The sequence below is a fragment of the Mustela lutreola genome, chromosome 4, assembly GCF_030435805.1.
Source record: "Mustela lutreola isolate mMusLut2 chromosome 4, mMusLut2.pri, whole genome shotgun sequence".
Classification (NCBI taxonomy): domain Eukaryota; kingdom Metazoa; phylum Chordata; class Mammalia; order Carnivora; family Mustelidae; genus Mustela; species Mustela lutreola.
Genome location: NC_081293.1, coordinates 53,061,167 through 53,087,446, shown reverse-complemented (window position 1 = coordinate 53,087,446; position 26,280 = coordinate 53,061,167). Strand labels below are relative to the sequence as shown.

Here is a 26,280-nt window from a genome sequence, read left to right as displayed (position 1 = left end):
AAATTTATATATACTGACCTGGAAAGACATCACAGTATAGGGATATATGAAAAAAGTTACAGAACAACATTACAATATGGCTACATTTTCATTTAAAAAAAAGAAAGAGAAATGTCTATATTAAAAAATGCAAATAGTTCTACATTTACTTTTTTTTTTATATATATATAATTAGAGAAATAAATGAAGCAAAAAGAACCATGAGCTGTTAAGTAATGATCAACAGGTCATTTTAATGCCTCTTGTTTTTTAAAAGAAATGAATACTTTCACAACACACAAAAGTCTTGGGTCTTAATAGCTATAGAAGGTGGAATAAAAGCACTAGGGTTTAAGCCTTAAAAGCATTATAGTATGCTTTATTTAATCAGAAAAAAATCAATTAATCTTTTTTCACATGGGGTAATGCCTTTAGGGGCAAGAGAGAGAAATAGCACTAGGTCCTCAGGGCCACTAGATAACAGGACAATAAAGAACCCTCAGTTTACATATAATTTCTGCTGGGAAAAATGGCAATTATAATTGCATAAACAGAGTAATACAAAGAAAATAAAAGAGTTTGAAAAGCAGAAGAGAATAAGTAGTAGTTTTACCTAAAAACTTCAGAATAGCAGAGGTATTAAAAAGAACCCAATATAGGTAATTTAAGTAACTTATTTTACTAGGAATTAATGGAAATCATCTATGGTAACACTTAAAAGCAAATTAAATGATAGTATATGATTATTACCTCTATACTAAAATAACCTCTGTCCACATAATCACCAAGAAAAAGGTATCGTGTATTAGCAGGTGATCCTCCTACTTCAAAAAGTTTCATCAGATCAAAAAATTGGCCATGGATGTCACCACACACTGAAACAAGAAGATTATTAGATATGAAAAAAAAAACCTCTGAAATAACAAATTTTACTTAAATTCTAATTTCTTTTACATAAGAAATAATGTAAATTCTATCAAGAAAAGGTATCAGCAGGAAGTCTTAGTATCTATTAAGAGTCCTAATAGGGATGATGTGTACCCAAGTGTTTATGCGCTCAAGATCTAGAACAAGATATAATCAAAATAATGAAATTTGAAGTCAGTGACAGAATTTTCACCTAAATTTATAAAGCTCCTCTTTAAGAAGCCAAGTGTAGGTCTTAGGATTACAAAATTTATAATGGTGGTAGTAAAATCTCCATCCTAATGCAATACTTTCTATTGACTGCTATGTTACACTGAGGTATTTGCCCCTAATAATTGAAAGCAAAGTAAATAAGAATTTGTTGAATCAAATTGAATTATGGCCAACACAACTGATGAAACCTTCACAAAAGCGAGTTAGACCAACTTCTGCACCCAGGTTACTTAAGATCATGTCTATTCACTGAAAATAGGCAAAAACCAAAAAAATTACAAAAAATTATCTCAAAATTCAAGATAATGTCCTTGTAATATTATTTTAGTATACCATAGATTAAAAAGTAAACAGCCTTAGATCCAAGCAACTAAATAACGGTATAATTAAAAAAATAATATCCAAAACTTAAACAAGTGTACCTGTGATTGGAGCCTCTACTTCTATCATGGTTTTCTCTCTCCGAAGGATGGCAGCACCCTCATTGATAATTCTAAGTGCAATTTCTTCATCTACCCGACCTTCTTTTACTAAGTGGTTCTTCAGAACATCAACCCTGGGTATCCCATCCATATCAAATACTTCTTCAGATGTCAAGCGATGTGTTGGGGGAAAGGGTACAGCTGCAATTGTTTTAATTAATAAAAAATAAATCACTGTTAATACAGTAACATAAAAACTATCAATGGATCTTCGTAAATAAAAGTAAAACCTGAAAAGCTGGAGTTTTTATTTCTTCTTTATTTACTGGATAGAGGTGTTAATATTTTTAAGGGTTTTTTAAAAAGAGTAATCAAATTATACTTTTATTAATCTATGTATAATAACATGTTCTTTGTTGAGAATTATTAGAGAATGTACTGCCTCAAAAATTAAAAGCTCTTTCAGGATAACTAAAGTTTTCTTTAAGCCATAACATTTTTTAGCAGAACTCGCATATCATATTACACAGTCTTTACCTTAATGAAGTACAATAAATGTAAATTTATTACCACATAAGCCTGAATAGGAAGAATTCCCAAATATAAGGTGAACTACCATGTTTCCTAGAAAGTTAAAAGCAATATTTTCTGGCCAACTTGAAAAGAAACTTTTAGAGCTATAGATAAAAGTCAAATACTTATAAAATTTAATTTAGATGCACAGATGCATTTAAAACAACATTAATAAATCATGATAATTTTGAAATACTGCTTTTCCTCCTACTCCATGAATCACAAACCACCTTCATTCAAAATCTTTATGCACATCTTTGACATCAGGGTATTCCTTATCATTGGAGTCATTTTTGAGTCATCTAACATTCTTTTCAAAGGCAAATCTTCACTTCCATTTGTTTGATACACACTTTTTAAATATACATAAAATGCAATCACTGCAAATTTATCCTAAGCCAGTTTCCATACATATTAATTACCAACTGTACTCTTTCAAACTGATATTTGTTAAATGGAATGGAAAACTATAAGGTCTATTTTCAATAGTATCTAGCACAATTTTGAGGTCATATGCCTAGGAAAAATTACTATATTAAATTTATTAGATTCCTTTTTCACTGACTCCAACAAGTGACTTTATCATACATTCAAAATCAGTTTGAAGCAGTTTTAGGCTCTTTACCAAAGAGTACTTTGTTTTTCAAAATAAAGAAAAAAATAGAGAAATTTATAGTAGAAGTCTATATGCAGACTCAAATTAAGGCAGCTCTCTCTTTTCTGAAATAAAAATTGTTTTAGAAAAAACTCACTTTATATTCAGGCATTCAGTATATAGTATTTTCCTGATGTTTCAGAATCATCACTGTAATAGTCAATTATTATATAGGAGACTGCAAATGTATAGGACCAACTGCTTCTTCTCATTTCAACTTAAACAAACAAACAAAAAAAACCCCTAAAAACAGGAGCCTGGGTTAGAATTATACCGATGACTTTGGGGCACCTGGGTGGCTCAGTTGGTTAAGCCTTGGCTTTCGGCTCAGGTCATGATCTCAGGGTCCTGGGAATCTCTGCTCCCCCGGGGAAGCCTGCTTCTTCTCCCTCTCTACCTGCCTCTGCTGCCTACTTGTGATCTCTCTGTGTCAATGAGTAAATACAATCTTTAAAAAAAAAAAAAAAAAAAGAATTATATCAATGACATGAGAAAGAATAATAAGTAACGATGTTCTAGTTTACCAGGAAAACAAATTAGGAAGAACTTAATACTTCTATTTTTTTTTTTTTTTAAAGATTTTATTCATCTACTTGACAGAGACCTCTAGTGGGAACACAAGCAAGGGGAGTGGTAGAGGGAGAAGCAATTTCCCAACCAGCAGGGAGCCTGATGCGATGTTAAGATTCCAGGACCCTGGGATCATGACCTGAGCCGAAGGCAGCCGCTTAACAATTAAGCCACCCAGGCGCCCCAAGAACTCAATACTTTAGAAGTGGGGCACTTGGGTGGCTCAGTCAGTTAAGCGGCTGCCTTCGGCTCAGGTCATGATCCCAGAGTCCTGGGATCAAGCCCACATTAGGCTCTCTCTGTTCAGCGGGTAGCCTGTGAACCTCTCCCTCTGCCTGCTGCTCCCCCTACTTGTGCTCTCTCTCTCTCTCTGTGTCAAATAAATAAATAAATAAATAATCTTTTAAAAATATTTTAGAAGTGAAATAAGAATTAAGGCAGAAGGATGTCAACCAATTCTAAAAGGTTTTGAAATCACCAATTCCTCTTGCTTTCTTTGACACTTAGTAAATAAAATCTGAACTTCCTTATTTTCTCATTAGAACATATTAATTTCCACTACTTTTCACCACATTTGGAACAAAGCATTAAAATACACTCTGTTCCCCCAAATATAGTATGTCTACATTCTAATTTAAAAAAAAAAAAACCCTCTGTTAAAGTTATTTTTTTCTCTAGCCAGAGAGTAAATAAACCAAATTTAACCCTATCAGTAAATCAACTGTTTAAAAACTACAGATTTTAGGGGCACCTGGGTGGCTCAGTGGGTTAAAGCCTCTGCCTTCGGCTCAGGTCATGATCCCAGAGTCCTAGGATCGAGCTCCGCATCGGGCTCTCTGCTCAGAGGGAGCCTGCTTCCTCCTCTCTCTCTGCCTGCTTCTCTGCCTATTTGTGATCTCCGTCAAACAAATAAATAAATAAAATCTTAAAAAAAAAAACAAAACCCTACAGATTTTAATAACTGATTACTTTGGGACATTATAAAAATGAAAAGGTTAAATATCTCAAGTATGAATTTTTGAGATTAAGATGGAATCATAATTCTCTCAACAGGCCAAGAGAATTTTTTTATCACTCTATTCAGGAAAACAGATACCATTCAAGATGATGCATTTAACATTATGTACACTTTCTAATAACAACACAATTTTACTACTGGCTGAATTCTATTTGAAATATACAACTTCCTAAAAACCCAACTGGGACACCATTCCCCATCCTCTCAGCTCAACCAGTCACCAATGTTACTCAATGTTTTCATACAATTTGTGAATGTCCCACTGCAATTCACACTGAGGTGTTTCCACTTTTTAACCAACAACCAGAATGTTTTATTCACCTGAAAAAAAGTATCGCTGCCTTCACGCTCATGGGTAAATCATCTGTAGACCTATGCTTTTCCCCTTCTTCAACTCAAAGCGTGCTTTTTTTCAAGTATGTTATTTATCCATTTGAGGGAGACAGTATGAGTGGAGGAGGGGCACAAGGAGAGGGAGCAGCAGACTCCCCACTGAGCAGGGAGCCCAGAGATCATGACCTCAGAAGGCAGAGGGGTAAATCGTTCAAACAAGTGAGCCACCCAGGCATCCCAAGGCATACTTTTTTTTACATTTCAAAACTAGCTGGGATACATTTTAAGGAATGGATACATTGTGGAAGGGTAAAGAACTGCCACCATAAATGAGAGATGAAAACTACATATCAGTGTTGTTCTAACAACACAACACTAAAAGTAGAAAATGAAGTTTCTAAATGATGTGGGAAACAGAGGCAGAAGAAAAATTATTTTATTTCCTTATCCACTGACAAGCCCTTAAAACAGGCAGAGAAACATTCCTCTAGGGACACAAGTGCTTCCACATGGAGCTTTCCTAAGGGCAAAGGGCAATTCTAGCCTGACAGGCCTCTATCCCCAACCAGGATCCTATTAAGTCTACTTCAACAATTCCTTTGAAAACTTTATCTCTAAACCCTTTAAGATAGTGTGATGATCATTCCCAAGTCCACTGATATGTATCTAAAAGGTCTCCAAAAAGGTTTTATTACTGGTAATGAATAACCTTCTTCCCAAACAATGGCTAGCCCCTTAAGGTCCAAGAAACCTTGCTTCCAAAATTCCTTAGACTTCTGCCATCCCTAACCCCCTTCCCAACTTACAAGTATATAATGGACCACTCCCTCACAAACCTAGGGCAGCAGCTCTTTCTGCCCACGGGTCCTGTCCCTGTGCTTTAATAAAGCACCATTTTGCACCAAAGACATCTCAAGAACTCTTACTTGTCCATCAGCTCCAAACTCTATGTCATTGAACCTCATCTATATTCTAAGACTTCATCATTAAGAGTACATTTTGGTATGTCAGTACATAAGAAAAGTCATGTGGAAAGATATAAGAGGGAAAAGGGACATCCTCTCTGGAAGTAGGAGAAAGGAGCTGTGGCAGGTGATCTGACCAGGCAAAAGAAAGCCAACCAAATAGGATTTAGCTAATGGAGGTTAATTAACCCTGCCGGTCTAGAGAATTAAAAACGTTTTTTTCCGGCACCGGTGGGGCTGGGTCTGTTTGACGTCTGCCTTTGACTCGGGTCAGGATCCCAGCCCAGAGTCCTGGGATCGAGTCCCTTATCAGGCTTCCTGCTTAGTGGGGAGTCTGCTTCTCCTTCTCCCTCTGACTCTACACCCTGCTTGTGCTCTCTCTCAAATAAATAAATAAAATCTTTAAAAAAAAAAGTTTTTTCATTAAAAATTAATATTCTCAACTATTACTTTGTTTTGTAATTCCAAAGGCATTTTAAAGTATTCCCATCTATTTTCAGGCTTTTAAATGGTTTTTCTTTTTATTTCTAATTCAACTTCAGTCAATTATTCCTGCTTTTCTAGGATTTTCTTCCTGTATATTTTTTTCTCCTTTTCTTTTTTAAAAGATTCTATTTATTTTTGCATGCACACATGCATGAGACTCAGTCGACATGAGGTGAAGGCAGAGGCAGAAGCACACTCCTGCTGAGCAGGGAGCCCAATGTAAGACTTGATCCCAGACCCTGCGATCATGACCTGAGTGGAAGGTAGACACAACCAACAGAGCCACCCAGGCGCCCTTCTCCTTATTTTCAGCCTACTTTTCCTACTCTTCTATATTTGTGATAGGGAAAAAGCAGAACATAAATATATGTAAATATAATGTAAACAGTCAAAAACTAATGTAGCCTAAAAGAAGGATTAGTTGGAATAAGCTAAAGACCTACAAGATAATCACAAATCACCAAGTTTCCAACACCAGAAAACCTGATTTAGTAGTATTCATTTTGATATAACTGTTCTGTTGGAAAATTCCCTTTAACCTAAATTTTGGAATGAAGCGCATATTTGTATAGTAATCAATAACATCCACAAGCTAATTTCATCCAGATTTAATGTAAAGTGGCTTAAAAAAATGTCTATAGGAAGTTTTAATTTAGACAATTGGAAAAATAAATCAGGGATCCATATTGATCAGGGATGGGGGAAGGCCACAGATACTTCTTTTACTACTACTGGGCAAGGGATCCTAGAAAATAACTAAACCTGTACCCCAACTCTAAGCAAAGGCTACAAATTATTAGTCCCATGAGGCCCCCAACACCAAGTGGAGTGCCTGCAACCTACGCCAACTGAAAAACTTTCCTATAAAGTATCAATCAGAAACTTGGGCCTCTCATCATTACCATTATTGGTAACTATCCAAATAAAGTCCCTCCTATCATCTATGTTTCTGTATTTTTCTCTGTACTTCTTTCATACCAGGCCATCTCTGGCAGTTCTCCATCCCCTCAATCCTTTTCATTTTGAATACCCATTTTATGTTTTTTAACTCAACGCTCTCCCCCTACACACACACACACACACACACACACACACAGACACACACACACCCTCTTAAGATCTTCATGTAATGCTATCATCTCTCTAGTTTAATTAAATCTTAGCTACCCTGAAGGACAGCATTTTTCAGACACTTTTTTCAAAATGGATGCTGCACATTTTTCCACACTTTACTATTTTCACCAGAGAAGGCTTTGGTCTTGGTGCAGCTCCACATTACCACTTCCAATTCATCACTCCAAAGAAGAAAAAAAGTATCTTCTCCTTTGGGGTTCATGCCTTCCAGCTAATTTATCCTCGTCCCTGCCATCTACTAAACTTCTAGTCAACTCTCACACAAAACTCTGGTTCCTGGCTTCCAAGCCTTCAACAAGCCTTCTCCACTCAAGCCCATCATCAAAGTCCATGTGGGATGATCTATGTAAAACTTAAGAACTGAGATGTTCTGGGGTGCCTGGGTGGCACTGAGTTGGCTTCTAAACTTGGGTGCTTAGTATAAAGTCATCAAAATGGCCCATCAAAATGGCCCAAAATGGCTACTACAAATTCATGGTCTTCACCTTAGTTATGTGCATTTCTCAGCAATCCTATTAAATATTCTCTCACATACTCCTCAGGGGAGATTTCAAGTGGTCTCCTCTTTTTTGAACCCTTCACTCAACCTTATCTCTTACTCGGTTATCAATTTTGTGTCCAATTTCAGAGAAAATTGAGGCTTTCAGACCAAACTTCACTTTCTTGCTCCTCTCCATCCACATCTACACCAGTATGTGTTTTTAAATTTCTCCCCATTTCAGAGAAGAGGTATTCCTCCTGTCCTTTACTAAACACTCTATTTGGTTCCTGCATCCCACTCTCCCAACCTCTTAATTTCAGTCACCCTCCCCATCCCTCCCAAGGTCTTACTGCTTCCTCTGCCTGACTCTCCATTGGGTCTTTCCTTTGAGCATATAAACATACTTACACATCTTTAAGATCTAAAAATCCAAACAAGTAACCCTGACTCATCCCTGCTTCTGCCATATATATATCCTTTTTGACAATTAAGCTTCTTGAAAGGGTGTTCAAATCTACAATGGGGATCTTCATTTTCTCACTTTTTATCTATTTTCCTCAGTCCATATTTTTCTGGCTTCTGCTCTATTCCTCCACTGTAACTCTCTCCTCTTTTGGGTTCTTGAAATCACTCACCTGGTCTTTCTTACACTTCACCTGGTTACAGCTGATTGGTCTATTTCATGGGCTTCTAGTCTTTTACCTGATCCTTAAATGCGTGTCCTATGATTCTGTCGTTGGCCCTCTGAACTAGTGATCTCATTCATAACCATAGTTTCAACTAAAATCTACATTTTGAGGACCCTCAAGTAGATTGCTCAGTCTAGATCTCTCCCCTAAACTCCAGATCCTTTGTAAACTATCAAATATCTGTACTTGGATGTTCAATACATATCTCAAACTCATTATGTACAGAATTTAGGGTATGATTTTTCCCTCTAAACCATTACCAATAATTACCCAACTAGGAATTATCCTAGAATTCCCTTTATTCCTCACCCTACATGGCCAATAAGTCCTATATAATTCTCTGATCTGTTCCTTTGGTCCTGAGACACTGAGTAAAGATATTTTCCCCTAGAATTACACAATCTTTCAAATTTTGCCTACTCTACTACAGTCAGTATATTCTTTCTAAAATTCAAATCTTAACCTTGTTTCAGAACTGGCTTGAGTATACAAAATCCTAATTCTTTATCTTCAGATGGCATGCAAGATCCCTTGTAATCTGAACCTTGCCTACATTTTCAACCCTCATCTTGTCACTACCTCACATTCCAGATACTTTCTACACTCCAGAAACTTTATTTTCGTTTTTTAAATTATATCATTTTTTTAAAATCTCTCTACTTTTTCATGCCCTGTTTGGGGGTACACTATTACCATTTTTTCTTTTAATTAACTTCTTGTCCTTAAACCTCATTTCAGTGTTCCGAATCTTGAAAACTTTTCCTCATGTTCTCAGACTAAGTTAATGGTGTCCCTTCCATTGTGGTCCTATATCATAGCCTATAATCCACATCTATATCATGGCACTTACTAATTGCACTGTAAAAATATCTCCCCCGTGTGCTTATGAACTCTTTGAAAGGAGGGAGCTATGTCTTTCATCACCACATATCTGGGGATTAGAACATTGCTATTAATCAATATTTACTGAATTAATGATATAGTTTCTAAAACACTTGTATATCTGGACACTAATTTATATAGCAATGACAATATATTTATACTGCTTTATTTGCAGTTTACAAAGTATGTACTTTGACATACATAAACCTATAAGATTTTCAGAGGCATCCTGGAAGTTTGGTAGGGCAGGTTTTATCCCCATTTCATAAATGGGATAAGAGGATCAGAAAACTTGGGGCACCTGGGTAGCTCAGTGGGTTAAGCCTCTGCCTTCAGCTCAGGTCATGATCCCAGGGTCCTGGGATGGAGCCCCTAATCAGGCTCTCTGCTGGGCGGGGAGCCTGCTTCCTACTCTCTCTCGGCCTGCCTCTCTGCCTACTTGTGATCTATCCCCCCGGGCCCTGCGTCAAATAAATAAATAAATAAAGGTTCAGAGAACTTAAATGGCTTTCTCAAGGTGTTTCAACTAGTAAGGGGTAGAACCATGGTTGAAATTGAGGTCTTCAGAATACTACTCCAATACAATCTGTCTTATACCAACAAAATGACAATGTCTTCTGGCTCAAAGAGTCATCAAAAGTTTCCTCATCATGAAAATGGGTATAATCCCATTCTGGTGCCATGCATTGACCACATGCTCTTAAAAAAAAAAAAAAAAAGATTCAATAAATCCTACAGTACAGTCCTCAAAATTTCAAGGTATCCCTTGGGATCCTTTTAATCTGTGGTGGTTATTTAATATAGTACCTTTCCCTCAAAATTGGTTCCCCTTCATGTCTTATTTTTGACATGGTTATCACCTCTCTCTCACTGGAACTTGAAATTTTGGTGTTATTGTTCTCTTCCAAGACTCCAAGTCCTACTGATTCTTCAAATTTTCTTCATTTTCTTACCTCTCCATTGCTGCAATGCTAGTTCAAGTACTTATTGCTTTGTGTACTAAAAAAAATCTAACAAAAAAAAAAAAAAACGAACTCAGTTCTATTTTCCCTCCCTCTTGTTTGTACAAAACACTGCCAGATTAACCTATTCAAAACTTTGGGGTAGTTTCTTAAGAACTAAAAAATAAAGGTGGGGGGGTAGCCACAAACGCATTTCCAAGATCCTTCCCTCTTTGACCATTTCAGTCTTTTACATTTCTTTCCAATCTTTGCCTCTAACTACAATTGCTCAATTTAATCAATCCCTAAAGCAAAATTAGTATGATCATTTCCTTAAAAAGTTTTGGTCTTCTACTTGTTAGCATACCCAATAACTGATCCAATATATCTACTTTTCTAAAAAAAATTTAAAGAGAGAGCGAGCACGATCGAGAGAGCATGCGCCCATACATGGGGAAAAGCAGCAGAGGGAGAGGGAGAAGCACGCAAGGAGCAGGGAGCTCCTTGCTGGGCTTGATCTCAGGACCCCAGGATCATGACCTAAGCCGAAGGCAGATACCTAACCAACTGAGCCACCCAGGCACCCCAATATATCTACTTCTAAAATTATTCAGAATTTGTGTCATATATGGTTTCTCTCTTTCCCTTAATGCATGCTTTGGTCATTCTGCACTTGGACTACTTTGGTCCTAAGATGCTGAATAAGGACTCCCCCCCACCTAGAATTACTACAATCTTTTCAATTTTGCCCACTCTACAACACTCAGAATTCTCTCGCTAAAATTTAATAATTAATCCTTCACCCTGATTTAAGTCTCTTCCCTTCTAATATTTTGTTCTATATAATACCATGTTACATTTGGGTCAATCTTCTATTTCAAAACCTTCAATAAATATGATGATGGCTACCACTGGTTAATTTAAGAAAAGGTTAATATAACCTAGGAAATAAATATATCAAATGCAAAGGAAAGTCACAGTGTGTGTACTAAAATGAACATACACACAATACAGACAATGCCCTCTAAGTGAGAAGGTGGATTCTTATACTAAGACTAACAGATTCAGTAAGTGCAAGAGACAATCATGTGCCACGCTATGCACTGAGGTACATACCTTACATGGACCATCACCATTAATCCTTCAAAAACCCTGAAAAATACTTTATTAATTCAATTTTACCAATGAGAACACTGAAGGTTGGTGATATTAAATATCTTGTCCACAGTGAAAAGGTTATTAAGGTAACCTAGGATTCAAACCTAGACAATTGAACTCCAAAGCCTCTTCATCATCCAGAGGCTATACTGCTTGAGAGCTTTAGTTTCAGCTCCTCAACTTAGTGTACCAAAGATGGTTTCTAACGTCATCTCCTGCCACTCAACAGCCAAGCATTTACACACTACTGTCACACAATTTCAAGCTTTTTTCCCAAACTCCATCCATGCCTTTCTGCTGCTGTTTTCTCTATTCCAGTCCTACCTTCTGTTAGCAAAAATTCTACTCACCCTTCAAGCCCTACCTCAAAGCATAATCCTCTCACTGATGCTTTCTCTCCAAATAAGAAAAAGTCAACTTCTTCTTTACAGTTCCAATAGCACTTCATACATACCTTGTTATATTATTTAGTTGCAATAATGCCTCCCCCACTAGACTGCCAGCACTCCAAGACAATCTTACTTAATTATATCTAATTCAATTGTGTCTCCTCAATGCCTATTATGCTTTGGTACAAAGCAGGTACTCAGTAAATGTTGCACATAGATGGTCACAATCCTCTGGCTATTTAAATCCTACCCTTCCTTCAAGATCTCCTTCTTCCTTATATAAACTCTTGTTAGACTATTCCACTCCAGAGTCATCAGTACCCCCTTTAAACTCCCTTACTGGCTCAGTCACTTATCTGGCAATTATTAATGGCACCCACCCTTATGACATATACAAATAACTTTTCATGAATACTTTTTTCTCCAAGGACTAAGACGGTTTTTCTTTTTCTTTTAGAAGATTTTATTTATTTGACACAGAAAGACACAGCAAGAGAGGGAACACAAGTGGGGTGAATGGGAGAGGGAGAAGCAGGTTTCCTGCAGAGCAGGGAGCTCAATGTGGAACTCGATCCCAGGACCTGGGATCATGACCTGAGCCAAAGGCAGATGCTTAACGACTGAGGCACCCAGGTGCCCCTCATTTTTTTATACTTCTGTTGTCTCCCTACAGTTTTTAGCATACAGCAGGCATTTAATAAATATTTGCTATTTGATTACTATGATGTTCCAAAATAAATATTACATAACATAGAAGGATGCCCAATTATCTTCACTTAATTTTATCTGTGTATAAATAAACATTTTTATGATAAAATGAAGTCATATGATTGGTACTAAAATACACCTCATTTAATAAATCAAGATTCTTTTCATCAAACGTTTCCTAATAGCTCTTGCTAATTCATTCAATAACTGCAATCTAAAGCTTTTGCCTTACTACTGAGCAGCTATATTCCTTCCTTGGCATTTTCCTTCTAAGATGACTTGTTACCACAATGTTCTCTCTCCTTCCCTTCCTCTCTCCATCTCTTTCTGTCTCTCTCATATACACACTCTCACAGACACTATTTTCTCTGTTCCTTTGCTTTCTCTAGGACACATGGTACTGAAGATTTATTTTAGAATGCTTAACAGTTTAATGGGGGTGGAAGGAAAAAAGAAAAATCATTTTCAAGAGTTATCTTTTTAGACAGGTAAGTCCACAAAATACATTTAGTAAACAAAAAATTAAAATTCAAGTTGCTTTAAAATATGATGAAATAGAACTAGCAAGAAACACTGAAGTAGCCATGTGACCCAAAGACCTATGTGGGTCATCTAACAATCTGTAATGAAAATAAGCAATCCTAATAAAGCTATCTAGTGGAAAACACTTGAGCCAAATGACCTCAGACTTATAAGCAGGGCAGCTGGCAAGAGAACAGAAATGAACTGCAAAGCTGCCTATTTGAAATATATCAGCTTAAAAACTTAACACACATACACACTCTCTTCAGCACTTTGGTTCAATCTGAAAGTCTGATAATTTAAGAGATAAGGTTAATATAACCTAGGAAATAAAGAAACTATACTGAATACAAAGGAAAGTCACAGTGTGCATACTAAAATGAACATATATGGTATAGACAATGCTCTCTAAATGATAAAGGTGGATTCTTTTATCAAGACTAACAGATTCAATGATCTCAAGAGACAATACAGTTTTACAAATCTGAGACCACATCTATATAGAAAGTATATTTTTAAAGTATCTGGAAATAAAAGGTAGGGTAGTATCTGGATAATTCAAGTCAAGTAAATTGGGGAGGGAGGGAGAGAGCAATATATATAAATTCAGGGTTTTATGCTTTAATTACCCATAGCAATTTTGCTGATGTGGCAGTTAAGGCACTCATGCAGATACAATTAGCCCTTTTTCTTTGTTTGCTTTTTCTTATTTCCAACTTATCTTAGTGGAAGAATAGAAAAATGTATAATGGGAAATACTTAAGAGGGCATACTATCTCACCTACACCACTGGGCTACAGCAACTTTCAAACACAAGAATTTTACCTAAGCCAGCAACAGCTGGAGTAGGCTCAGAAATAAAATTGGTGGGGAGCCTGGGTGGTTCTGCCTTCCACTCAGGTCATGATCCTGGGGTCCTGGGATCAAACCCGGCATCAATCCCATTTTCAGCGGGGAGTCTGCTCATCTCCCTCCTTCTGTCCCTACCCTCCCATGCTTTCTTGCTCTCTAATAAATACAATCTGGAAAAAAAAAAAAAAAAGAAATTGCTTTCACTAGCCAGGAAACCTAATCACCCATAATCAGCAATATGGAATCACCATTAATAATTTTTTTTTTTAAGATTTATTTATTTATTTATTTGTCAGAGAGAGAGCGAGAGCGAGCACAGGCAGGCAGAGTGGAAGGCAGAGTCAGAGGGAGAAGCAGGCTCCCTGCGGAGCAAGGAGCCCGATGTGGGACTCGATCCCAGGACACTGGGATCATGACCTGAGCCGAAGGCAGCTGCTCAACCAACTGAGCCACCCAGGCGTCCCTCACCATTAATAATTTTATTTTAAAAAAATTTTTTTTTCTAAGATTTTATTTATTTATTTGAGAGAGAGACAGTGAGAGAGAACATGAGCAAGGAGAAGGTCAGAGAGAGAAGCAGACTCCCCGTGGAGCTGGGAGCCCGATGCGGGACTCGATCCCAGGACTCCGGGATCATGACCTGAGCCGAAGGCAGTCGTCCAACCAACTGAGCCACCCAGGCGTCCCAACCATTAATAATTTTAATGTCAGTGAAAAGCTAATTAAATTAATACATGAATCACCTACAATATTCCAAGATTTCAAACTTCATATGAACTTTAGACACATGAATTAAACACAGAAAGATCTACAGCCCTTTTGAAACTATCATGACCATATAATACAGGCCTTCTGACTAAAAAGTATAAAAGTATAAAATTTAGAAACAAGGAAAAGGTTCAGGGAATAAAAGACTACTTGTATTCAATACCAACAATGGCCTCCATGATATTACTACTATGAAATGATACAGATACAAAATTAGCACATACTAAACTTACAAGATTTTCGTAAGTTGAACTTAAGTTTAAGGAGCACTGTGGTCATGTATGTTCTGACAAGAGTGTTCTCTATCATCAAATATAACATGATTGTACAATTATTCAAAGAAGGTAGGCAAGAACCCTGAAGATGAAATCCAAAACCAGATTTCTGTATAAAAGGTGTATTTCTCATTAATTTCTAAGGAAGCCAGAATGGAGACTCCATGAGCCGTGCAAACCAGTCTGTTGCCACCATCTCTAAACATGTGATCCTTATCAGGCATTCCAGCTGCTAACAAATTCCATAAAGAAATGAAAGTTGTCTTGGTGAAGAATATAATAAGCACATGAGATGCTACTCCTATGAGCTCTATTTAACTATAATTTTCTACACCAACAAGATCCTTTCCTATTTACCTAAATCAAATGACTTTTATTCCATATCAATAATCTACAAATGTGACCATCTTGGATTCACAACTCACCCTTAAGGGAATATGCCTTATGTTTGGAATCTTATTTTTACTGTATTAAAGCAGTACAATACAGAAAAACATTATCATATATATGACAAAAAACCAAGAAGATTCACAAGCATAAGGAGAGCACAAAGTTGCTCGGGAATGTGACTAGTTGTCCTATCTAATAGTAAGGTGAAAAGTACCTCCGGGCATGAAAATACAACATGAATATAGTCAGAAAATGAAGAGGCAGCCCATGTCTCTGTTCCCCAATCCCCACAGAACTTCAGGGATTTCATGTTAGGACAACCAGTCTGAACTACCAATCTTTTTTTTTTTTTTCTCCCCCCTTCTCTTTTTATAAAGATTTATCAGGACAAGGATTCCATAAACTCTTTATTCAGCTCATTCCAAGGCCTGGTCCAACTGGATATACTACTAACTTTTAAAAATGGTCTACACAAGCCTGGATACAGATCAGGGTTGTTATTATTAAAGGAGGCTCAAATTGAAAAATTAAAATAGGGGCGCCTGGGTGGCTCAGTGTATTAACTCCTCTACCTTTGGCTCAGGTCATGATCCCAGGGTCCTAGGATGGAGCTCCACATAGGGCTCTCTGCTCGGCAGGGAACCTGCTTCCCTTCCTCTCTCTCTGCCTACTTGTGATCTCTGTCTGTCAAATAAATAAATAAAATCTTAAAAAAATAAAATGAATTAAAAAAAATTTTTTTTAGTTAAAATAGGGGCGCCTGGGTGGCTCAGTGAGTTAAGCCTCTGCTTTTGGCTGGGGTCATGATCTCAGGGTCCTGGGATCCAGCCCTACATCCGGCTCTCTGCTCAGCAGGGGGCCTGCTTCCCCCTCTCTCTCTGCCTGCCTCTGCCTGCTTGTGATCTTTCTGTCAAATAAATAAATAAAATCTTAAATAAAATAAAAGTTAAAATAAAAAACACAAAGGAAAAGGCTTTCTTGTTTTTAAGTATTTTAATAGAAACATACCTGGTCAAATTTCAAAAACTGGACTAACAGTGTTTAAACATTGTGCCAGTATATTTGAGAAGCTGAATGAAAACAGGAAGTATCTGGCCTTCCAAAAGAAACGTAATACAACATAGAAAACTTTACTCTAAAATGATGTCAATTTATTGACCAAGCTACACAGTAAAGAATAACCATTTCAGATTGTTTTTCACCTCCACATCGGTGTTTCAAGTTGATGGCTCTGTGAGAGCATGGAAATCTTAAGCAACAATTTCCCCTCAGTATTCTATTTTAAATTAATCTGCTGATCCGCTGTGGGTATACATAAATTCTGTATCAGCTGAGAAATATTTAATTTTTTCTTCTATGGGTGTTTGTTTGCAAGGTGAGAGGTAACCCCTTTTGGCCTTTGACCAGTGTTGGCCGGTTTTCTAAGTAAAGGGTTTTTTCTATCCACAAGCCGTTTTCCTTTTATGCTGCCTTATTTCCATCTATTCGGCACTTAAAAGCCGGGTCCCCCAAATCCTGCCTGTCTCTTCACCCTTGTCCAATCCCACATGGTTCCCCCAGTTTCCGCGTGGAGTGACACCTGAGGGCCAAGCGCGAACCCCTGCGGCTGGCGCTAACTAGGCGCGAATCGGGCTGACGGCTGTCACTGGGGAGCAGGCGTGGGCCAAAGCCGAGGTGATTTCTGACTGCTCATCGCCCGGCCCCGCGTGGCTGAAGGTCTCCAAGCCCCCTCGGTCCGCCCAGGGAAGCCAGGCGTGCAGCTGTCGCCGGGCAGGAAGCTAATCGCGGCCTCTGGGCCGTTTTGACAGGCCCAGGAGAAAAAAAGAAAAGGGCTCAAAGCGGCTAGGAGACTCACCCCTAAGGCTAGAAGACCACAAGAGCGAAATCCCGGTCTCGGGCCTTAAGGCATGAGACCGTGGAGCCACCGCTACCGAATCAGCCCAGCCCAGCAGGGGCCCGCCCAGGGGCCACTCCCCAAGGGAGACAGCCAGTCACTCGCCCGCCCTTCCGGGCCCGCTCCGGAGGGGACGGTCTCCCGCCCGCCCTCACACACAGCTCCTCAGGCCAGGCCCCCAGGGCTTCGTCCACCTCTCACCTTTGACGACGCGGTCAGCCCCGGGAGGGGGCGGCGGGGGCGGGGGTGGGGGCGGTGCAGCCCGGGCCGGCTCCGGGGCGGCCATGCTGGGCCCGGGGCTCGGCTAGGCGCTGGGCCGGGCGGGGTTGGGGGCGGGGGCGGCGGCTACCAGAGCCAAGCGGCGGCGCCGCCGGGGAACATGGCGGACCCTTTCCCTACAGAGGGGCTAAGACCGGCATGCACCGCGCTTTGCGGGGGCGGGGGCGGGGCAGACTCTAGGGACCTGGGCAAAATTACTGAGGCTGGGAGAGAAACAGGACGAGGCCAAGGGATCGGGTTAAAATTCTGGGCAGGCATAAACAATAGAGAGTGAAGAGGGCGGACTATATCTATTGCTAGTAGCTGCATTGAATTAAGTGCTAGGAAACGTAACACTGGTTCTCTTGGAGCTCCCGATATGATGGGGAGACTTAAACCTTAGAATCTACTAGTAGAGAAAAAAATGTATAACAGTTTGGCTACCAAATCTGGGTACTTTGGTTGATAATGGACTGGAAAATAGACAAGGCATTGCAGGTTCTAGAGAGAAGTGACTGTTCAAAATGGAGTTTGAGAAGCTGGCCCTTCTGTTTGGAGCCTGGAACTGTCAAGAGTCTGAAGGTACAGAATTAAAATATAGGTAGAGCAGAATAGGCTCCAAAATCAAAAGTAGGTAAGGGGAAAGGAAGGGATGACACCAAGAGATGTTAAGTGTACAGAATTCACCTGAAAAGGACACAGCCTGCCTCTCGATCCACTCAGAAAACAGAAGGGTTTTGGAAGGCAGAGGAGTATATAGAGAATTGGAAATTGGAAATTTGGAAATTTGGAAAATTGGAGAATTGGAAATTGGAAATTTGTTTCTTATAATACTTCACATGATACTTCTGTGCACATACAAAATCTGAGCCCAGCTGAGAAACGTTATAGAGATGGACCTTCATGGGAAAAGGGATGGTGGGACAAGAACTAACTGATGGTTTAATCAACAATTATTAGAAGGTGTGTGTATGACAGTAAGAGATGTACTGAATCGTGGACAGAGGCCAGTGTATCCACTAAGATCTATGTCTTGATGGCATAGGATCCAAGTGGGGTGAGAAATTCCTGCCCATCTTCCTGATGAATACTAAATGTACTCAAAATCTGCTTACAATGGAGGATGTTAAGCAGTGGTCCAAAGGCCTCAAAGAAAAACATTCTACCTCTTCTTTCGGTCAATCTTAATGATTTGAGGTAAAAGAGGAGTAAAAGGTAAAAGAGGAGGTTAAGTGTCCAAAGGGTATTCTTTGCAAAGGGAGCCCACAAAATATCTTTTAGAGGGAGAATTTGGGAGTGAGGCAGAGGTGAAAATGGACCTTTCTGAGCAATAGTTATTCCACTTCACTGTCAACAACCACCTGTTTCAAAGATGTGAGAACCACCAGAGAAGTGCAGAAATTCCACAATGCAGGCAAGGGGAGGGGCAGCCATGGGAAGAGAACAAGGAAGGGATAGGAGGCATCTCACAAACTTGTACATAGATCAGGAGTGAGTTTCTAAGAGGATCTGAATCCCAAGAAAATCACCCTAAGGAGGAAAGGAGGAAGTATGTAATATACTGAGGGCCTTTAAGCTGGAAAGGAATAAGAAATATACTAGCAGCAGTAATAACAAGGAAAGTCACTCCACTTTAGGGGCCCATTGAATCCTACTGTCAGTATATTTCCTTCAATTATCCTTAAAACTATTTAGCTCCTCACCTTCATCAAAAGCCACACTCACACTCACACTTACATATACATGTATGTTTGTGCCATGGCTCTCTCTTTGGGAGCCCCAGGCCACTGGGAATTTTTATTTTTTGCTTCTTCAGGCCTTCCCCCCACCCCCAATATAAAAGAGCAAGAGCATACAAAAGGCGTTAAATAGACAAATGACAAGGAATTAAATACAACTATCTTAAAGATTTATTAATGAAAAATATTTTACAAAAACAGTATGTTTGGCCCTAAAATAGTTTAGCTGACTCTGAGGGTTTACAACAGTGACTGAGCAAGTGGCAGTAATGGCTCTGCTGCTGAGGACAGGAAGGTGTGTTAGTGTGCCTGACTCCATCTGTTCAGAAGGACAAGTGTTAATGTTGGCAGCTCTGAATTCTAGGCCTAAAGTTTGGGGGGACAGGGAAGGCTGACAGCCCATAATACCTGGCAGGTAGGCTTCCCTGAATGATATGGTCAGTACCATGACCACACAGCTACATGCCCCTCCAAGGATGGGGTATGGGGAAGACAGAAGGTCAGGTAATACGGATAGGTGGGTAAAACAAAGAACAGAAGTTGGCAGTATAGTAGGGAAAAGAGGATGAAGGCTCAGGTGCATGTGGGGGCATAAAGGATCCAGGAATAAAATGGTGACCCTAAACCCCTAAGGAATGGCTAGTGTCCAGGGTAATATGGATTCATCTTTAAAGTGGCTCAAATAAAACCCTAAACAGCAGTTGCTTCCTTTTGCTAGGTGAATGGAAATTGGAATTTCAAATATTCCCCTCAAGAAGCCAGGTCTTATTAGGGGTTCCAGTTATCCCTAGGAGAAACTGCCAGCTCTATGTTGAGATGAGACTAGCAGAACCTTGGAGGGATGCGTGCTAACTCCACAGTACAGTCTAATGGAGAAAGCTGTGGCTCCAGGAAAGGAAAGAGGTAACCCTTACCATCTATTGTGCTGCAGGGCCCTTGCCCTTATCTGTTCTCTTCCAGGAGCATCCGCTAGAACAAACAGAAACTCCTCTCCCCCTGTCCTCCTGGGCCCAGACTGCGGGGCATAACTGGTTTGCCTCCAGTCATCATCTGGGGGCATATCTACTCTTCGAGGACCAGGGACTCGAGAATCAGGAACAGGACCCAAATTCCAAGTTGACCTCAGGGGTACATGAAGACTGCTTGATGGTGGAGACATAGGGTAAACAATGGGAGGGTGAGAGGAAGAATGGAAAATATCCCCCCAGGACTGAGCATGAGGAACCTGAAGGCCCTGGCGTCTTTCTGGTAGTGCGGCAGTGTGTGTCAGCTGAGGCTTGCACCCTGGAGTACTCAGGAATCTGGCCCCAATATGCTGGTTGGTGTCTGACCATGGCCCCCAGGAGGCATCTGTTCTGGAACGATGGGGGAGACTCTGGTAGTTCAGAGTTCTTCCTGTGTACTTGACCCCCTGGCAAGTTTCACCCCTGTCACACACAGCCAGAAACTGCTGGACACTCCTCGAAGTTCCTGGGAAGAGAAAAAGAAACCAAAGATAAAGCATCTTCAGTAAACCATTCTCCTTCCCAAAGGACATTCCTGACTATTCCTCTCAACTCCCTATAGCCATAAGAGCATACACATATGGGAAAGAAGAAGTCTAGCTCTGCTTTTAATTTCATTTTTAAAAATTCTTAGGGGAGCCTGGGTGGCTCAGTTGGTTATGCTCAGGTCATGATCCCAGGGTCCTGGGATCAGCCCTACATCGGGGCTCCCTCCTCAGTGGGTAACCCGCTTCTCCATCTCCCTCTGCCTGCTGCTCTGCCTGTTTGTGCTTTCTTGCTTTCTCTCTCTCAAATAAATAAATAAAATCTTTTTTAAAAACTTAATATACATCAAAATCAAGTCTCTCACATCCAACCTGGGCAAATGTTGTCATAACTTCTATCTCACTCTACTATAATTCTTCCTCCACCCCCCGAAGAACGGCTCCCTAATATTACAAATATATAACTCACTATAACAACTCTACTTTTAGAGCCACCACTCCAAAACATCACTCTGCTTTTCTTAATATGTACTTTTACTCCAGTTAATCTGTTTCTGCTCACATTCTTGCTCAGTCCCTGAGATCTCTGTTTTTGTTCACACTACTCCTACCACACACACAGTATGGAATGCCTTTTCTATACATTAGTTCCCCTTTACTTAAATGAAACAAAATACATAATCTTAAAAAGTCACTTCTATTTTTTTTTTTTTTAAAGTAGGCTCCACACCCAGCATGGAAGGCAATGCAGAGGTTGAACTCATGACCTGGAGATCAAGACCTGAGCTGAAAACAAGAGTTGGAACGCCCAACTGCCTGAGCCACCCAGGCACCCAACAACAACAACAAAAATAGAGAGAGAGAGAGAGAGAAAAAGAAAGAAAAATCACTTATAAAAAATACTTTCGATTCTTTATTTTATAACCCATCAACATCCTTAGTTCCTTAGTATACTCCTGTATGTATGTATATCCTGATTATTACAGCTCTGAGCTCTTTAAGAACAGAGAGCTGCCTTCTTTCTCCCCTATGTTCACCATAGCATTTAGTCCAGAATAGGCTACACTAAATGTTGCCTAATGGGATAGATGCCCGTAACAATTGCCAAACACAGGGCGCCTGGGTGGCTCAGTGGGTTGAGCCGCTGCCTTCGGCTCAGGTCATGATCTCAGGGTCCTGGGATCGAGTCCCGCATGGGGCTCTCTGCTCAGCGGGGAGCTGCTTCCTCCTCTCTCTCTCTGCCTGCCTCTCTGCCTACTTGTGATCTCTCTCTGTCAAATAAATAAATAAAATCTTAAAAAAAAAAAAAAATTGCCAAACACAGGGGACTATCTGGCTGCTCCACTGAGTAACAGGAAGTTCATCTATCCAGAACGCCTGCTTATCCAAACCTCCCTAAAATGTGGACACATACCTAGAATACAAATCTTACCTTTGGTTCTAGAACCACTACCACACCCTGCCCCAGGGCATTTACCTCTGTAAGCTAGGGTTTCTCAATCTCAACACTACTGATACTTTGAGCTGATATTACTTTTTTTTGGGGGGGGTGGTCATAGAGGTAAACTGGCCTGTGCACTGTAGGATATTTAGCAGCATCCCTGGCTTCCACTCATTGGATGCCAGTAGTACTTTCCCTTTCCCACTTAGAATCCCTGCTTTAAGTAGACTCAGCCTCTTCGTGAGAAAGAAACATAGCAAATCTTACTACAGAGGGTGAAAGAAAGCCAGAAGGATGCCATCCACCTTTCCCAAGATTGTCTGGGTCTGCATATACCACATAGGTATTCCATATACAAGGTGTTTCCAGGTCTCCCATTTACTCCTTGTCCTTCTAGACTATCCCTCAGCTGAGACTCAGGGGATAGTAGGAGAGAAACTAGCTAATAGAGATGACACTTTCTGTTTTGGGAAGATGCTAAAGACTCGATATTAACTCCTCTTGGTTGTTTAAAAGCTTGTCTTATCACGATAGACCCTGTTCATTCTCTTGGGTAGTTAGACTAAGGATCTACAGCAGCCAACCATATTAACTGAGTAATGATTCAATCACAATTCATCTTGACCAATGTTTGATCTTAAAGTGGTAATTCATATCCCTTTACTACCTACCTTGGGACTCCACCCTGCCCCCATATGTGTACTGATTTTATCTTTCTGGGTTGTCTCTGGAAAGGTACCACATTATGGTCCATGATAATTAGATTTGGGGAGAGTTACCTGGGGGACTATGGGGATCCCCTGCCATGCTGGGCATCAAGACATCTGGGGACAGGAACTGTGGTTGGGGTGGGTACATTTGGGGACCAAGGAGAAACACAGGAGGGTCATGGATGACAGGGAGGGAAGAGGAGCTGGAACAACGGTGCCCGGTTTCCAAAGGCTTTTTCCTCGCGTTTGATGAATCCTTATAGTGAGACAAGACAAAAAACAAAAAAACATAAAGATGAGGATTAACACACAGTCGGATATGGTTGGGTAAACACAGTGAGGCAAGCAGGGAGAGATGGAGGGAACTGGGGTACCAATATGCCTAGCTCTAGAGAGGGACCCAATTTACTCAGTCACTCTTTCCATCAACCCCTCTAGGAATATCCCTAGACGGCTAGGAACTGGAGACATGGAACTGCAGATCCTCTTCCATTAACCTGTCTCTCTCATAGCCCTCATCTTCCCAACCCTACCATCTAGGTCTTTGGCAAACTCTTTAATGCTAACACTAGAATCAGGTTGAGATAGAAATTTTAAAATAGAGAAATAAGAAAGAGAAAAGAAAAATCAGAAAGCCCAAGACTGAAAAAGAAAATTCTGTACACTTTAAATACTGGGAACTAAAAATGTATCTCCCTAAATGTATAATCAGGAATTCTACTACTCCACCTTCTCTCCTGTCACTGCTACACTCCAGTCTTCTGCCACTCAAGTTTGTAATCACTGATGCTTGTGTCCTGTTCTGTACTCCACTCATCTCATTTTCGTGGCAAAGTCTCAGAAATATCCCCTTTAACACTTAAAACACTAATATGTCCAAAATCAAACCAACATCCTTCCAAGCTGCACCTCCTGGTACCACATTTTCCTAAGTCACCTAGATTCAAATGTTGACATTGCCCTTACTTTTGCACTTCTCATCCATGATTCCACTAGTTGCCTTTATCAAGAAATACCATTTCTACCTACAGTTTTTATATTTAAGCTCAAGCGGACCAGGGCAATAGCCTCCAATCTGATCTTCCTATCTCCAAGCCTGCTACTTCCTTATTGTGGCCTGCAAGTTGCTATGTGCTAGCAATGCTGATCTTTCTCACTTTATCTCTACCATTCCTTTCTCACTTTATCTCTACCATTTTTCACTACAACTTTCTTAATGTTCCTTCAAACACACCAAGATTATTCCAACTCAGGGCTTTTTCACTTAACTGTTTCTGTTACCTGGAATAGTCTTCATGGCTCACACCATCATTCACTGAAGTCTCTGATCAAATGTTATTTTCTTAGAGCTGACTTCCCTCAATAACCACTGAGAATAACCACTATTACCTCTTTAGTCCTTCTCCCCTTGCCTTGTTCTATTCTTCTCAATTACACATTGTTTGGTGTTTACTTGTTTATTGTCTTTCTCCCCTGGTAGAATATATTTCTTTTTACTCCAGTATTCCCAGCACCCTCAACAGGACCTGGAACATTACACGCACCTAACAAATAACAAATCAAATAAAATAATCTACATACCAGTATATCTTATTTCCCAACTAGGTTGTAAGCCAATCAAGGGCAGAATTATTTCATCAGGCCATGCTCATAGTACCTACCACAGCATGGTACATTATAGAGACATTTACCATACAGCCTAAGGACCAGGTGCCAATCCTCTCAGTATGTGACATAGACAACCATTCCTTTCTCCTGCACAGAAGAAAGTGATGCCACACTTTCCTATTATCTCTCTGGTTCTCACTCTCTTAAGGGTTCTTCAGATGAACCACTTAAATATAGTACTCATCAGGGATATGTCCTGGCTTCTCTCCTCTTTTCACAATATTCTTTTCCTCTTTTCAATGGCTATGATTCTTGAATCTTGATTTCAAGCTTTAAAAGTGTCACATCCAAAGGCCTGCCAGATATCACAAGTATAATATATCCAAAATTATACATATCTCTTCCCTCAAATACATCATTATCAACCCATAATTCTTGGATTGATTCTCCATGATTCTCCTCTCCATATAACCAATCAGGCACCGAATCCCAATGATTTTCACTTCCTCTTTGGCTTTCCAACATGTCCATTTCTCTCTATCCTCCCAAACTCCATACGGTGGTTCATGATAGGACTCTTGTTTATATTCTTTCCAGTCTCATTTGTCAACACTGTCCTTCCCTCCCCAGAATTTAATTCTGCATACCAAATGAGTTGCTTTTGATTCAGTGAGTATCTGCTTCAAGTTCCTTTACCTGCTATGGTTGCTTTACTTCCTTCAGGAAGCTTCCTTGATCCCTCAAATCTGGTTTAGTTGTCCCTTCTATTATGCTTCCATAGCATTAAATCTTATCATATTATAATTATTTATCTGTCTCCCCAGGTAGACTGTAAAGGTAATGACACCAGGGACTACATCTAGCTCACCCACCACTGTATCCCCAGCACTTGGCACAATACCTAGAACACATGCCCAAACAGCATTTGTTTTAAAGAATGAATCAGTGAATAAATTAATGATATATAGAAGTCAGGAGAGAGGAAGCCAACTCCCTAGAAAAATAACAATCTGCCATTAAATTCACTAACAGTACATAAGAACAAATGCTAGGCAGAAACCACCACCTATCCCAAAAAGAATGGCAAGGTGTTTAGAGTTGTTTAGGAAATTTTGAACAATAAATTGGAAAAACATGACTGTTACTTGGGAGGGAAACTGGATCTGAAGGCCTAGTAGGACAGAGACTTAGTTTTTACTATATATTCTTTATACCATTTAATTTTTTTATCATGTATTTAAAACTGGTTTTTCAATTTTTATTGAACTTACCTGGTGAATAAGCTTTAACGCACTGGAGCTTTGCATCCTGACCTCCATTGTAATCAAAACTCAACTTGCCTTGGGCAAGTGTTTAGAATTCTCAAAAGGATAATTTATAAACCCAGTCACTGAAAATATTTGAGTTATTGATTTCTGCTGACTTCGGTGTCCCTTTCCCTTTCACCTACAGATCACTGCATTGATTCTATATGAAAAGCCTCCAGGACGACTGTTTTATATCACTTTCCTTTTCTTGCTAATGCACCTGCTTCATTTTAGCATGAAAGCATACTAGACCCCACTCAATCTTATACTGGAATGGGGAGGAAAAGGCAAAAACAATATCCCATCCCATGTCTTCCCTTCTTCCCTTGATTAGTGCAACAGGTTTTGACCCAATCAACAGCTATTGCTTCTGAGACTCAAGGCTACTAGGCTACTAGGACTCTTTTCACCCTAGGGAACCCTATAATATACCTTCCATAACTGCTACGAAGGGACATTCCTCTGGGCTCCAACAAAATGTGTGTCAATAAAGTAATGACTGTG

The 26,280-nt window shown here is 39.7% G+C and overlaps 2 protein-coding genes across 27 annotated transcripts in view; both read right to left on the bottom strand.

Annotated features, from left to right (window-relative positions):
- PPP3CB (protein phosphatase 3 catalytic subunit beta) overlaps positions 1–17,635 on the bottom strand; it is a 54,831-nt gene extending 37,196 nt beyond the window's left edge. For 3 of the 7 annotated variants that reach the window (XM_059169926.1, XM_059169927.1, XM_059169932.1), the window contains exons 1-3: positions 17,426–17,634; positions 1,542–1,742; positions 730–854 (exon numbers count right to left, since the gene is read on the bottom strand). In XM_059169926.1, the coding sequence (XP_059025909.1) occupies positions 730–854; positions 1,542–1,742; positions 17,426–17,510 (411 nt within the window). In that variant the 5' untranslated portion in view covers positions 17,511–17,634. Of the gene's footprint in view, positions 1–729; positions 855–1,541; positions 1,743–17,425 lie in introns of all 7 variants that reach the window. The other 4 variants (XM_059169930.1, XM_059169931.1, XM_059169928.1 and 1 more) reach the window with 3 other exon arrangements.
- Positions 17,636–19,369: 1,734 nt separating this feature from the next.
- USP54 (ubiquitin specific peptidase 54) overlaps positions 19,370–26,280 on the bottom strand; it is a 123,742-nt gene continuing 116,831 nt past the window's right edge. For 18 of the 20 annotated variants that reach the window (XM_059169907.1, XM_059169910.1, XM_059169906.1 and 15 more), the window contains 2 exons: positions 22,931–23,117; positions 19,370–20,691 (listed from right to left, as the gene is read on the bottom strand). In XM_059169907.1, coding sequence (XP_059025890.1) covers positions 20,132–20,691; positions 22,931–23,117 — 747 coding nt within the window. In that variant the 3' untranslated portion in view covers positions 19,370–20,131. The remainder of the gene's footprint in view (positions 20,692–22,930; positions 23,118–26,280) is intronic. The other 2 variants (XR_009352586.1, XM_059169923.1) reach the window with 2 other exon arrangements.